The sequence below is a fragment of the Triticum urartu genome, chromosome 2 (assembly GCF_003073215.2).
Source record: "Triticum urartu cultivar G1812 chromosome 2, Tu2.1, whole genome shotgun sequence".
Taxonomy (NCBI): Eukaryota; Viridiplantae; Streptophyta; class Magnoliopsida; order Poales; family Poaceae; genus Triticum; species Triticum urartu.
In genome coordinates this window covers 733825088-733841437 of record NC_053023.1, presented here as the reverse complement: position 1 = coordinate 733841437, position 16350 = coordinate 733825088, and the positions used below count along the sequence as shown (strand labels likewise).

At 43.1% G+C, this 16350-nt stretch overlaps 1 protein-coding gene across 1 annotated transcript in view; it reads right to left on the bottom strand.

The window, feature by feature from the left end:
• Positions 1 to 5972: 5972 nt before the first annotated feature.
• Positions 5973 to 16350, bottom strand: part of LOC125538353 (sacsin-like) — a 41691-nt gene continuing 31313 nt past the window's right edge. Inside the window, exon 4 of the mRNA XM_048701613.1 lies at positions 5973 to 6500. Within this exon, the coding sequence (XP_048557570.1) occupies positions 5973 to 6500 (528 nt within the window). The remainder of the gene's footprint in view (positions 6501 to 16350) is intronic.

Sequence of the window (16350 nt, the reverse complement as noted above, 5' to 3'; positions counted from 1 at the left end):
GAGGCACCGAAGACGTTTTGAAACGTCGCGAAACATATGAGATGTTTCGAGGGCTGAAATTGGGATTTCAGGCTCGTGCCCACGTCAAGAGGTATAAGACCTCCGGCGATTTTCTTAGCCTGCAAACTAAGGGAGAAAAACTCAATTGTTGAGCTTGTGCTCAGATTGTCTGAGTACAACAATCATTTGAATCGAGTGGGAGTTGATCTTCCAGATGAGAAAGTGATGTTTCTCCGAAGTCATTACCACCAAGCTGCTAGAGCTTCGTGATGAACTATCAGGGACATATATGATGATCCTTGAGATATTCGCGGTGTTTGACACCACAAAAGTAGAAATCAAGAAGGAGAATCAATTGTTGATGGTTGGTGAAACCACTAGTTTCAAGAAGGGCAAGGGCACGAAGGGATACTTCATGAAACGGCAATTCAGCTGCTGCTCTAGTGAAGAAACCCAAGGTTGAACCCAAACCCGAGACTAAGTGCTTCTGTAATAAGGGGAACAACCACTGGAGCAGAATTACCCTAGATACTTGGTAGATGAGAAGGCTGGCAAGATCTGTAGAAGTATATTGGATATACATTGTGTTAATGTGTACTTTACTAGTACTCCTAGTAGCACCAGGGTATAAGATACTGGTTCAGTTACTAAGTGTTAGTAACTCGAAATAAAAGCTACGGAATAAACGGAGACTAGCTAAAAGGTGAGATGACGATATGTGTTGGAAGTATTTCCAAGGTTGATCAAATATCTTCAACCGGTTTGGATGGCGGTCATGTAATAGGATAGGCATTTAGTTTACCTACCTAGTTTTAGCCAGCCGGTTGTGGCATCTTTTCATGGCTAGTTGGTGTTTATAGCCCGTTTTGGCTCTAAGCTTTCTTTACTTTTTCATTACTTTTGGAGACCTTGGAACCATGTTCGCATTGCTTTATTTGGTTAATAAGATGGCCGTACATCAATTGTTGATGGTTGGTGAAACCACTAGTTTCAAGAAGGGCAAGGGCACGAAGGGATACTTCATGAAACGGCAATTCAGCTGCTGCTCTAGTGAAGAAACCCAAGGTTGAACCCAAACCCGAGACTAAGTGCTTCTGTAATAAGGGGAACAGCCACTGGAGCAGAATTACCCTAGATACTTGGTAGATGAGAAGGCTGGCAAGGTCGATAGAAGTATATTGGATATACATTGTGTTGATGTGTACTTTACTAGTACTCCTAGTAGCACCAGGGTATTAGATACCGGTTCGGTTGCTAAGTGTTAGTAACTCGAAATAAAAGCTACGGAATAAACGGAGACTAGCTAAAGGTGAGCTGACGATATGTGTTGGAAGTATTTCCAAGGTTGATCAAATATCGTACGCTCCCTCTACCATCGAGATTGGTGTTTGCGTTGAGCATAGACATGATTGGATTATGTCTATCGCAATATGGTTATTCATTTAAGGAGAATAATGGTTACTCTGTTTATTTGAATAATACCTTCAATGGTCTTGCACCTAAAATGAATGGTTTATTGAATCTCGATCGTAGTGATACACATGTTCATGCCAAAAGATATAAGATAGTAATGATAGTACCACCTAGTTGTGGCACTGCCACGTAAGTCATATCGGTATAAAACGCATGAAGAAGCTCCATGTTGATGGATCTTTGGGCTCACTCGTTTTTGAAAAGTTTGAGACATGCGAACCATGTCTATTGGTGCATATGCATGAAGAAACTCCATGCAAATGGACCGTTTGGACTCACTTGATTTTGAATCCCTTGAGACATGCAAATCATACCACATGGGCAAGATGACTGAAAGCCTCGTTTTCAGTAAAATGGAACTAGAAAGCAACTTGTTGGAAGTAATACATTTTGATGTGTGCAGTCCAATGAGTGCTGAGGCATGTAGTGGATATCGTTATGTTCTTGCTTCACAGATGATTTGAGTAGATGTTGAGTATATTTACTTGATGAATCATGAGTCTGAATTATTGAAAGGTTCAAGTAAGGGTGAAGTTGAAAGATCGTCGTGACAAGAGGATAAAATATCTATGATATGATCATAGAGATGAATATCTGAATTACGAGTTTGGCATAGAATTAAGACATTGTGGAAATTGTTTCACAACTAATACAGCCTGGAACACCATAGTGTGATGGTGTGTCCGAACATCATAACTACACCCTATTGGATATGATGCATACCATGATGTCGCTTATCGAATTACCACGATAGTTTATGGGTTAGGCATTAGAGACAACCACATTCACTTTAAATAGGGCACCACGTAATTCCGATGAGATGACACCGTATGAACTATGGTTTAGAGAAACTTAAGCTGTCATTTCTTAAAAGTTTGGGGCTGCGACGCTTATGTGAAAAAGTTTCAGGCTGATAAGCTCGAACCCAAAGCGGATAAATGCATCTTCATAGGACACCCAAAACAGTTGGGTATACCTCCTGTCTCAGATCCGAAAGCAATAAGGAATTGTTTCTAGAATCGGGTCCTTTCTCGAGGAAAAGTTTCTCTCGAAAGAATTGAGTGGGAGGATGGTGGAGACTTGATGAGGTTATTGAACCGTCACTTCAACTAGTGTATAGCAGGGCACAAAGAGTTGTTCCTGTGGCACCTACACCAATTGAAGTGGAAGCTTATGATATTGATCATGAGACTTCGGATCAAGTCACTCCCAAACCTCGTAGGATGACAAGGATGCGTACTACTTCAGAGTGGTACATAATCCTGTCTTGGAAGTCATGTTGCTAGACAACAATGAACCTACGAGCTATGGAGAAGCGATGGTGGGCCCGGATTCCAAAATGGCTCGAGGCCATATAATCCGAGAGAGGATCCATATATGAAAACAAAGTGTAGACTTTGGAAGAACTACTTGATGGTCGTAAGGCTGTTAGGTGCATATGGATTTTAAAAGGAAGACGGACAATGATGGTAAATGTCACCATTAAAAAAGCTCGACTTGTCGTTAAGATGTTTTCTGACAAGTTCAAGGAGTTGACTACGATGAGACTTTCTCACTCATAGCGATGCTAAGAGTCTGTTGGAATTATATTAGCATTATTTATGAAATCTTGCAGATAGGATGTCAAACATTGTTTCCTCGACGATTTTCTTGAGGAAAGGTTGTATGTGATACAACCGGAAGGTTTTATCAATCCTGAAAGATGCTAATAAGTATGCAAAGCTCCAGCAATCCTTCTAAGGACTGGAGTAAGCATCTCGGAGTTGGAATGTATGCTTTGATGAGATGATCAAAGATTTTGGGTGTATACAAAGTTTATGAGAAACTTGTATTTCCAAAGAAGTGAGTGGGAGCACTATAGAATTTCTGATAAATATATGTTGACATATTGTTGATCAGAAATGACGTAGAATTTCTGGAAAGCATATAGGGTTATTTGGAAAGTGTTTTTCAATAGAAAGCCTGGATTAAGCTATTTGAACATTGAGCATCAAGGTCTATAAGGATAGATCAAAAAATTCTTAATGGTACTTTCAAATGAGCACATACCTTGACATGATCTTGAAGGTGTTCAAGATGGATCAGTCAAAGAAGGAGTTCTTGCCTGAGTTGTAAGGTATGAAGTTAAGACTTAAAGCTCGACAAAGGCAGAAGAAAGAGGAAGGACGAAGGTCGTCCCCTATGCTTTTATCATAGGCTCTCTACAGTATGCTATGCTGTGTACCGCACCTGAAGTGTGCCTTGCCATGAGTCAGTCAAGGGGTACAAGAGTGATCCAAGAATGGATCACAGGACAGCGGTCAAAGTTATCCTTAGTAACTAGTGGACTAAGGAATTTTCTCGATTATGGAGGTGGTAAAAGAGTTCGTCGTAAAGGGTTACGCCGATGCAAACTTTGACACTAATCCAGATTATTCTGAGTAGTAAACTGGATTCGTATAGTAGAACATTTGTTTGGAATAGCTCCAAATAGAACGTGGTAGCTGCATCTAGGAGATGCCATAGAGATTTGTAAAGCACACACGGATCTAAAAGGTTCAGATCCGTTGACTATAACATCTCTCACAAGCATAACATGATCAAACCCAGAACTCATCGAGTATTAATCACATGGTAATGTGAACTAGATTATTGACTCTAGTAGACTCTTTGGGTGTTAGTCACATGGGGATGTGACCTTGAGTGTTAATCACATATCGATGTGAACTGGATTATTGACTCTAGTGCAAGTGGGAGACTGTTGGAAATATGCCCTAGAGGAAATAATAAATTAGTTATTATTATATTTCCTTGTTCATGATAATCGTTTATTGTCCATGCTAGAATTGTATTGATAGGAAACTCAGATATATGTGTGGATACATAGACAACACCATGTCCCTAGTAAGCCTCTAGTTGACTAGCTCGTTGATCAATAGATGGTTACGGTTTCCTGACCATGGACATTGGATGTCATTGATAACGGGATCACATCATTAGGAGAATGATGTGATGGACAAAGACCCAATCCTAAGCCTAGCACAAGATCATGTAGTTCGTATGCTAAAGCTTTTCTAATGTCAAGTATCATTTCCTTAGACCATGAGATTGTGCAACTCCCGGATACCGTAGGAGTGCTTTGGGTGTGCCAAACGTCACAACGTAACTGGGTGGCTATAAAGGTACACTACAGGTATCTCCGAAAGTGTCTGTTGGGTTGGCACGAATCGAGACTGGGATTTGTCACTCCGTGTAAACGGAGAGGTATCTCTGGGCCCACTCGGTAGGACATCATCATAATGTGCACAATGTGATCAAGGAGTTGATCACGGGATGATGTGTTACGGAACGAGTAAAGAGACTTGCCGGTAACGAGATTGAACAAGGTATCGGGATACCGACGATCGAATCTCGGGCAAGTACCGTACCGCTAGACAAAGGGAATTCTATACGGGATTGATTAAGTCCTTGACATCGTGGTTCATCTGATGAGATCATCGTGGAACATGTGGGAGCCAACATGGGTATCCAGATCCCGCTGTTGGTTATTGACCGGAGAGTCATCTCGGTCATGTCTGCATGTCTCCCGAACCCGTAGGGTCTACACACTTAAGGTTCGGTGACGCTAGGGTTATAGAGATATTAGTATGCGGTAACCCGAAAGTTGTTCGGAGTCCCGGATGAGATCCCGGACGTCACGAGGAGTTCCGGAATGGTCCGGAGGTAAAGATTTATATATGGGAAGTCTTGTTTTGGTCGCCGGAAAAGTTTGGCGCATTATCGGTATTGTACCGGGAGTGCCGAAAGGGGTCCGGGGGTCCACCAAGGGGGTCCACCTGCCCCGGGGGGCCACATGGGCTGTAGGGGTGTGCGCCTTGGCCTATATGGGCCAAGGACACCAGCCCCAAGAGGCCCATGCGCCAAGAGATAAAGAAGAAGGAAGAGTCCTAAAGGGGGAAGGCACCTCCTAGGTGCCTTGGGGAGGATGGACTCCTCCCTGGCCGCACTCTTCCTTGGAGGAAGGGCCAAGGCTGCGCCCCCCTCTCCCTTGGCCCTATATATAGTGGGGGGAAGGGAGGGCAGCCAAACCTAAGCCCTGGCGCCTCCCTCTCCCTCCCATGACACATCTTCCTCCTCCCGCAGCGCTTGGCGAAGCCCTGTTGGAATCCCGCTACTTCCACCACCACGCCGTCGTGCTACTGGATCTCCATCAACCTCTCCTTCCCCCTTGCTGGATCAAGAAGGAGGAGATGTCGCTGCTCCGTACGTGTGTTGAACGCGGAGGTGCCGTCCGTTCGGCGCTAGGATCATCGGTGATTTGGATCACGACGAGTACGACTCCATCAACCCCGTTCTCTTGAATGCTTCCGCGCGCGATCTACAAGGGTATGTAGATCCACTCCTCCCTCGTTGCTAGATGACTCCATAGATAGATCTTGGTGACACGTAGGAAAATTTTGAATTTATGCTACGTTCCCCAACAGTCAGCACGCGTGGACGACTAAGTGGACCGTGGACCGCTACGCTACGGCCCGAAGGGGCGACGCAACGGCGGCGGGCAGGTCGGGGTGATGGCTGGAAGACCTCGGGGCGGCAGGGACCATGGGCCGCGGCGCGACAGCCCGAAGGGGCGGCGCGGCGGAGGAGCGCGGGTCGATGCAATCGCGGGGGCGGCCTCTAGACGGCGGCATGGACCACGTGCCACGCTCGCTACGGCCCGACGGGGCGACGCAGTGGCGGCGCGAGGGTCGGTGCTGCCACGGGGACGACCTGGAGCGGACGGGCTCTGGGCGGCGGTGGACCGCGGGCCGCGGTACTACGGCCCGAAGGGGCGACACAGCGGTGACGCGGGTCGGTGCAGCTGGGAGAAGAACCACGGGGCGGCAGCGCTGCGGCCCGACGGGGCGACGCAGCGGCAGCCCATTGCTCGATCGGTAGAGGGGCGCGCTGAACTCGGGACGGTCTTCATGGAGCCTGCGGAGGCGCGCGCAACCGACGGACCAGGTCGGTCGCACGGCGTAGATGAGGCGGATCGCGGTGGCGGGTGGCTGATCAATCCGATCGCGCGCGAGGTCAGAGACGCCGCTCGGTGAAGGCGCGGTGGCGGCGGAGTCCGAGATAAAGCCGGCGGCGGCGGACGGCAGGGCGGCTATGATTGGCCGCAGCATGGCGCGAGGCCGCCGGATCGGGGTGATGCAGGAGTCCCGGTCGAAGCAGGGCGGTGACGGCCGACGCGTGGCCGCCGGGTCGGAGGAAAGGCCGGCTGGTCGCGCCGGGGTCGGAGTAGAGGCGCTCGGGGTCGACGGCGACGGTAGGTGACGCAAACCGATCAAGAATAGATCGGAAGATAAAAAAACCACCGATCAAGTTGACCGGCGGGAGAGAGAAAACCCCAAAGCAAGGGCTCGGGAAAAAGACTCTTTAGGGCAGCCGGCCAACACGACTGGCGGACAAACCCTAGGTACGGGCGGCGCGGCCTCCGGCGGCGGTCATGGAGGCCGACCGCCCCGGGGGCGGCGCGTGGATGCGGAAGCGGCGGCAGCTAGGGTTTAAGACCGACTTGCAATAGATACCATGTTAGAAGGGAGATGTGATTTGGTGGAATAGTCGTTGTATTGCTTGAGCCTCGTGGGCATATATATAGGAGTACATGATCTATTTGGAGTACAAGGTAAGTTAAAATATTTTCTAGTCTAACCTATGTTTTATAATACAATCACGTTACTCAACAGAGATCAGTATTGTCAGGAAAATACCAAGACACATAGATATTAGGTAGAATAGAAACTTTGTATTTTTTTGATAAAAAATTGTATGACCATTTGCAACATATTTGTGGATGCATGTAGCTTTTCTCATCTCCGAATATGTCTCAAATGGTCATTTTCTTTTAAAAACAAGTCACATGATTTAATTTCTAGCGAAAACATATGTCTTCATCGATTTTTCAACTTTTTGAAACTTAAAATACACTTTTTATTAAGCCTTGAAAGAATGATTGGTATGTGTTGATGATAATTCAAATTATCTATGGCTTGTCCCTCATCACCCTTCCAATCCGCCCAAGGACCAAGGACAAGATATCAATCCTAGGAGAAGCGACACCGCAAATGGAGGAACTTTCAACATAGAGTTTTCCATAACTAGAGCTGCATAAGAAGCACCATAGAGGAGGATCTGCTCCTTTTTTTTGCTTAGACTGGCCTACACCACAGAATATTTCCAACATGCCCAGGTACCCTTTTTTTGTGTGTGTCTGTACTGATGCTCAAAAAAAAACTGTTGTGAAAATATAATTTTGTTTCCGGATAATTTGTAAAAAATGTTTGTATCATACAAAACAATTATTTTATCACATTTAGAAAATGTTCACGTTTTTCCAACAATGTTCATGGCATTTAAAAAAATCGATCATACAATGTAGAATTGTTTTCACTTAAATTTGGAAAAAAATTCGTACCATTCAAAAAAAAGTTATCAACATTCTAAAAATGTTTGTGGAACGCAAAAAACAATTGGACGTTTAAGAAAATGTTCAATTAGTTTTTAAAACTATTCACCGTGTAATTAAAAGAATATTCAGTGTTCATTTAAGAAACTTTGGCAAGATCAAAAAAAGTTCACTATGTATCTGTATAAAGTTCAACTCGTATATGAAAAATGTACAATGTGCATTTGGCAGATGTTCAATATGTATTCAGATAAAAATGATCAACATGTATTTGCAAAATGTTCAACGTTTATCTAAAAAATGTCATTTTATAAGAATAAGTTTGAACCTGTATTAAAAAGAAGTCAACATGTATATGTAAAATAAATAAATAAAAGAACAAAAGAAAGGAAAAAAAACCGAAAAACTGGGGAGGAAACTAGCGAGTATAATGGGCCGGCCCGTTTAGCCAGGACCCCGGTTTTGGGAATTTTCATATGTTCCCTCTTCTATGTTTTTGAGAAATGAGAACCTTCAAAGAGGTTCCGGGCCGATTTTTATTGTTATTTCTTTAATTTTACGGTATTTTTGTTTTTAGTTTTCTTAATAATTTAAAAAAATCTTCCTATTTTTGAAAGTGATCGTGTTATAAATTATTCATGTATTTAAGAAATGTTCAGAAATTTTATAAAATGTTCTTATATTAAAAAGGTTCAAGCTTTCGAAACATGTACGCATCTTAAAAATGTTCCCAAATTATTTTTTAAATACTCAAATTTAAATTAAATACAGTTTTCTAGTTAAAATCTTATTTATAAAAAACAAAAAATGTTTGCAATTTTAAAAGATGTTTGCGTCTTTCAAAAAGTATTCGATTGAAAAAAATGACTTCTTTAAAATAAATGAATTTCTTAGTTTTTCTATAAAACCAAAATTAAAAATTGAAAAACCACAAGAAGAGAAAAAATAAGAAAATTAATAGTGCTCGCTATAAAAAAAGTTTTGGTACATCGGCGGGCTCAATGAGGGTCACTCGGGTGGAATTGGGCGACGTATATAGCAGCTCGGAGCTAGGAACTGCAAATTTAAACTAAAACCACGACAAGTAATTTGGAACGGAGGGAGTATATGCTTGCAGTTGCAGGTATACTGTCGGTCAGCATGTGACTTGGTAGGATCAAACAATTAGAGGACCGTCAGGGAAACCAAACTCGATGGAGTCTCTACTACCTAAAAGAAATATAAGGTTCCATATCCCCTCTTAGAGCAACTCTAGCAGACCCTGTATATGTTTTACTCTGCCACACACGATTTCGACCCGCAAAACAGTTCTTCGTCGAACTGTAAACGCCTTATGCAGGTCGCAGTTTTATGAGGTGTGCTAGAGATGCTCTTACGTCTTACCTTTCATTGAGGAAAACTCTTCTTTTCAGCCGGTTGATTTCTCGTCTCCTTAAGTCGCCTTCGTCAGGCGCCACGTGTCCAAACGGGACAGCCAAACCGCTTCTCTCTTCCTTATCTTCTCGGCCGCACCGCTCCAGGCGCTCGATCCCCTCTGCTTGCTCCCGTTCTTGCTACCTCTTGAGCACTGCGTTGGTTTTCCCCGAAGAGGAAGGGATGATGCAGCAAAGTAGCGTAAGTATTTCCCTCAGTTTTTGAGAACCAAGGTATCAATCCAGTAGGAGGCTACGCACGGGTCCCTCATACCTGCACAAAACAAATAAATCCTCGCAACCAACGCAAATAGGGGTTGTCAATCCCTATAAGGGCACTTACGAGAGTGAGATCTGATAGATATGATAAGATAATATTTTTGGTATTTTTCTGATAAAGATGCAAAGTAAAATAAAGGCAAAGTAAATAGAAAAAGAAATAACTAAGTAGTAGGAGATCAATATGATAAAGATAGACCCGGGGGCCATAGGTTTCACTAGTGGCTTCTCTCGAGAGCATAAGTATTCTACGGTGGGTGAACAAATTACTGTTGAGCAATTGACAGAATTGAGCATAGTTATGAGAATATCTAGGTATGATCATGTATATAGGCATCACGTCCGAGACAAGTAGACCGACTCCTGCCTGCATCTACTACTATTACTCTACTCATCGACCGCTATACAGGATGCATCTAGAGTATTAAGTTAAAAACAGAGTAACGCCTTAAGCAAGATGACATGATGTAGAGGGATAGACTCATGCAATATGAAGAAAACCCCATCTTATTATCCTTGATGGCAACAATACAATACGTGCCTTGCTGCCCTTACTGTCACCGGGAAAGGACACCGTAAGATTGAACCCAAAGCTAAGCACTTCTCCCATTGCAAGAAAGATCAATCCAGTAGGCCAAACCAAACTGATAATTCGAAGAAACTTACAAAGATAACCAATCATACATAAAAGAATTCAGAGAAGATTCAAATATTATTCATAGATAGACTTGATCATAAACCCACAATTCATCGGTCTCAACAAACACACCGCAAAAAAGAAGATTACATCGAATAGATCTCCACAAGAGAGGGGGAGAACATTGTATTGAGATCCAAAAAGAGAGAAGAAGCCATCTAGCTACTAACTATGGACCCGTAGGTCTGAGGTAAACTACTCACACTTCATCGGAGGGGCTATGGTGTTGATGTAGAAGCCCTCCGTGATCGATGCCCCCTCCGGCGGAGCTCCGGAACAGGCCCCAAGATGGGATCTCGTGGATACAGAAAGTTGCGGCGGTGGAATTAGGGTTTTGGCTCCGTTTCTGATCGTTTGGGGGTACGTGGATATATATAGGAGGAAGGAGTACGTCGGTGGAGCAACAGGGGGCCCACGAGGGTGGAGGGCGCGCCTAGTGGGGGTGGGCAAGCATCACCAAGCTTAATTCCTGCTCGTCCTCAAGTAGGTAAATGATAAAAATAGAATTTTTGATGCGGAGTGCTAATTGGCATAATTTTAATGTAATTCTTCTTAATTGTGGTATGAATATTCAGATCCGAAAGATTCAAGACAAAAGTTCATATTGACATAAAAATAATAATACTTCAAGCATACTAACTAAGCAATTATGTCTTCTCAAAATAACATGGCCAAAGAAAGTTTATCCCTACAAAATCATATAGTTTAGTCATGTTTCATCTTCGTCACACAAGAATGCTCTCATCATGCACAACCCCGATGACAAGCCAAGCAATCGTTTCATACTTTAGTAATCTCAAACCTATAAACTTTCACGCAGTATATGAGCGCGAGCCATGGACATAGCACTATGGGTGGAATAGAATATAATGAGGGGGGTTATGTGGAGAAGACAAAAAAGGAGAAAGTCTCACATCAAAGAGGCTAATCAATGGGATATGGAGATGCCCACCGATTGATGTTAATGCAAGGAGTAGCGATTGCCATGCAACGGATGCACTAGAGCTATAAATGTATGAAAGCTCAACAAAAGAAACTAGTGGGTGTGCATCCAACTTGCTTGCTCACGAAGACCTAGGACACTTGAGGAGGCCCATTATTGGAATATACAAGCCAAGTTCTATAATGAAAAATTCCCACTAATATATGAAAGTGACAAAATAAGAGACTCTCTAACATGAAGATTATGGTGCTACTTTGAAGCACAAGTGTGGCAAAGGATAGTAACATTGTCCCTTCTCTCTTTTTCTCTCATTTTTTTCTTTCTCTTTTTTTGGGCCTTCTCTCTTTTTTATGGCCTTTCTCTTTTTTTGGGCCTTTTCTTTTTTTATGGCCTTTCTTTTTTTATTCCTCACTTGGGACAATGCTCTAGAAAATGATGATCATCACACTTCTATTTATTTACAACTCAATGATTACAACTCGATACTAGAACAAAAGATGACTCTATATGAATGACTCCGGCGGTGTACCGGGATATGCAATGGACCAAGAGTGACATGTATGAAAGAATTATGAACGGTGGCTTTGCCACAAATACTATGTCAACTACATGATCATGCTAAGCAATATGACAATGATGAATGTGTCATGATGAACGGAATGATGGAAAGTTGCATGGCAATATATCTCGGAATGGCTATGGAAATGCCATAATAGGTAGGTATGGTGGCTGTTTTGAGGAAGATATAAGGAGGTTTATGTGTGAAAGAGCGTATCATATCACGGGGTTTGGATGCACCGATGAAGTTTGCGCCAACTCTCAATGTGAGAAAGGGCTATGCACGGTACCGAAGAGGCTAGCAAGGATGGAAGGGTGAGAGTGCGTATAATCCATGGACTCAACATTAGTCATAAAGAACTCACATACTTATTGCAAAAATCTACAAGTCATCAAAAACCTAGGTACTACACGCATTCTCCTAGGGGGATAGATTGGTAGGAAAAGACCATCGCTCGTCCCCGACCGCCACTCATAAGGAAGACAATCAAATAACACCTCATGTTTCAAATTTGTTGCATAACGTTTACCATAAGTGCATGCTACGGGACTTGCAAACTTCAACACAAGTATTTATCAGTTTCACAACTACTCAACTAGCACGACTTTGATATTATTACCTCCATATCTCAAAACAATCATCAAGCATCAAACTTCTTCTAGTATTCAAAACACTCTTAAGAAAATTTTACTAACTTTGAATACCTAGTATATTAGGATTTTAAGCAAATTACCATGCTATTAAGACTCTAAAAATAATCTAGGTGAAGCATGAGAGATCAATAGTTTCTATAAAACAAATCCTCCACTGTGCTCTAAAAGATATAAGTGAAGTACTAGAGCAAAATTATATAACTCAAAAGATATAAGCGAAGCACATAGAGTATTCTAACAAATTCTAAATCATGTATGGCTCTCTCAAAAGGTATGTACAGCAAGGATGATTGTGGTAGACTAAAAAGTAAAGTCTCAAATAATACAAGACGCTCCAAGCAAAACACATATCATGTGGCGAATAAAAATATAGCTCCAAGTAAAGTTACCGATAGAAGTAGACGAAAGAGGGGATGCCTTCCGGGGCATCCCCAAGCTTTGGCTTTTAGGTGTCCTTAGATTATCTTGGGGGTGCCATGGGCATCCCCAAGCTTAGGCTCTTGCCACTCCTTGTTCCATGATCCATCAAATCTTTACCCAAAACTTGAAAACTTCACAACACAAAACTTAAAGTTGAAAATCTCGTGAGCTCCGTTAGCGAAAGAAAATAAAATACCACTTCAAGGTACTATAATGAAATCATTATTTATTTATATTGGTGTTATACCTACTGTATTCTCACTTCTCTATGGTTTATAAACTATTTTACTAGCCATAGATTCATCAAAATAAGCAAACAACACACGAAAAACAGAATCTGTCAAAAACAGAACAGTCTGTAGTAATCTGTATCTAGCGTAAGATCTGGAACTCCAAAAATTCTAAAATAAATTGCTGGACGTGAGGAATTTATCTATTAATCATATGAAAAAATAATTAACTAAATATCACTTTCCAAATAAAAATGACAGCAGTTCTTGTGAGCGCTAAAGTTTCTATTTTTTTACAGCAAGTTCAACAAGACTTTCCCCAAGTCTTCCCTACGGTTCTACTTGGCAAAAACAATAATTAAGCACAAAAAACACAACCAAAACAGAGGCTAGATAAATTATTTATTACTAAACAGGAGCAAAAAGCAAGGAATAAAAATAAAATTGGGTTGCCTCCCAACAAGCGCTATCGTTTAACGCCCCTCGCTAGGCATAACAAGCAAGAATAGATCTAGGTATTGCCATCTTTGGTAGGCAATCCATAAGTGTCTCTCATAATAGATTCATAAGGTAATTTAATTTTCTTTCTAGGAAAGTGTTACATGCCTTTCCTTAATGGAAATTGGAATCTAATATTTCCTTCCTTCATCTCAATAATTGCACCAATCGTTCTAAGGAAAGGTCTACCAAGAATAATAGGACATGAAGTATTGCAATCTATGTCAAGAACAATAAAATCTACGAGCACATAATTCCTATTTGCAACAATAAGAACATTATTAATTCTTCCCATAGGTTTCTGGTTGGAAATATTCCCTAGAGGCAATAATAAATTGGTTATTATTATATTTCCTTGTTCATGATAATCGTTTATTATCCATGCTAGAATTGTATTGATAGGAAACTCAGATACATGTGTGGATACATAGACAACAACATGTCCCTAGTAAGCCTCTAGTTGACTAGCTCGTTGATCAATAGATGGTTACGGTTTCCTGACCATGGACATTAGATGTCGTTGATAACAGGATCACATCATTAGGAGAATGATGTGATGGACAACACCCAATCCTAAGCCTAGCACAAAGATCGTGTAGTTCATATGCTAAAGCTTTTCTAATGTCAAGTATCATTTCCTTAGACCATGAGATTGTGCAACTCCCGGATACCGTAGGAGTGCTTTGGGTGTGCCAAACGTCACAACATAACTGGGTGGCTATAAAGGTTCACTGCAGGTATCTCCGAAAGTGTCTCTTGGGTTGGCACGAACCGAGACTAGGATTTGTCACTCCGTGTAACGGAGAGGTATCTCTGGGCCCACTCGGTAGGACATCATCATAATGTGCACAATGTGAACAAGGAGTTGATCACGGGATGATGTGTTACGGAGCGAGTAAAGAGACTTGCCGGTAACAAGATTGAACAAGGTATCGGGATACTGACAATCGAATCTCGGGCAAGTACAATACCGCTGGACAAAGGGAATTGAATACGGGATTGATTGAATCCTCGACATCATGGTTCATCCGATGAGATCATCGTGGAACATGTGGGAGCCAACATGGGTATCCAGATCCCGCTGTTGGTTATTGGCCGGAGAGTTGTCTCGGTCATGTCTGCATGGTTCCCGAACCCGTAGGGTATACACACTTAAGGTTCGATGACGCTAGGGTTATTAGGAAGACTTGTATGTGATTACTGAATGTTGTTCGGAGTCCCGGATGAGATCCCGGACGTCACGAGGAGTTCCAGAATGGTCCGGAGGTAAAGATTTATATATGGAAAGTTGTTGTTCGGGTTCCGGGAAAAGTTCGGTTTTTTCCGGTATTATACCGGGAAGCTTCCGGAAGGTTCCAGAGGATTCCGGAGGGGTCCGGAGGTCCGGAAAATGTTCCACCACGTCCAATACAGCAGCATGGGCTGTAAGGGGGCGCCCTAACCTTAATGGGCCAAGGGCACCAGCCCCCCCAAGGCCCATGCGCATGGGAGAGGGGAAACCCTAAGGGGGAGGGCCTCCACTTGACTTGGGAGGCACTCCTCCCCCCTTGGCTGCCGCCCCAACCCTAGATGGGATCTAGGGGGGCCGGCCCCCTCTCTCCCCACTTATAAATAGTGGAGGGGTGGGAGGGCGGCCACACCCTTGAACCTGGCGCAGCCCCTCCCCTCTAATACCTCTCCTCCTCCGCGTGAGCTTGGCGAAGCCCTGCCGGAGAATTGTCACTCCATCACCACCACACCATCGTGCTGCTGTTGGACTCTCTTCCTCAACCTCTCCCTCCTCCTTGCTGGATCAAGGTGTGGGAGATGTCTCCGTTCCGTTCGTGTGTTGAACGCGGAGGTGCCGTCCGTTCGGCGCTAGGATCATCGGTGATTTCGATGAGCACGAGTACGACTCCATCAACCCCATTCACTTGAACGCTTCCGCTTAGCGATCTACAAGGGTATGTAGATGCACTCTCCTTCCCCTCGTTGCTAGATTACTCCATAGATTGATCTTGGTGATGCGTAGAAAATTTTTAAATTTCTGCTACGATCCCCAACAATGGCATCATGAGCTAGGTCTATGCGTAGTTTCTATGCACGAGTAGAACACAAAGCAGTTGTGGGCGTCGATATTGTCAATTTACTTGCCGTTACTAGTCTTATCGTGATTCGGCGGCATCGTGGGATGAAGCGGCCCGGACCGACCTTACACGTACGCTTATGTGAGACTAGTTCCACCGACTGACATGCACTAGTTGCATAAGGTGGCTAGCGGGTGTCTGTCTCTCCCACTTCAGTCGGATCGGATTCGATGAAAAGGGTCCTTATGAAGGGTAAATATAAATTGGCATATCACGTTGTGGTTTTCGCGTAGGTAAGAAACGTTCTTGCTAGAAACCTATAGCAGCCACGTAAAAACTTGGAACAACAATTAGAGGACGTCTAACTTGTTTTTGCAGCATATGCCTTGTGATGTGATATGGCCAAAAGGATGTGATGAATGATATATGTGATGTATGAGATTGATCATGTTCTTGTAATAGGAATCACGACTTGCATGTCGATGATTATGACAACCGGCAGGAGCCACAGGAGTTGTCTTAATTTATTTATGACCTGTGTGTCAACATAAACGTCATGTAATTACTTTACTTTATTGCTAAAGCGTTAGCCATAGTAGTAGAAGTAATAGATGACGAGACAACTTCAAGAAGACACGATGATGGAGATCATGATGATGGAGATCATGGTGTCATGCCGGTGACAACGAT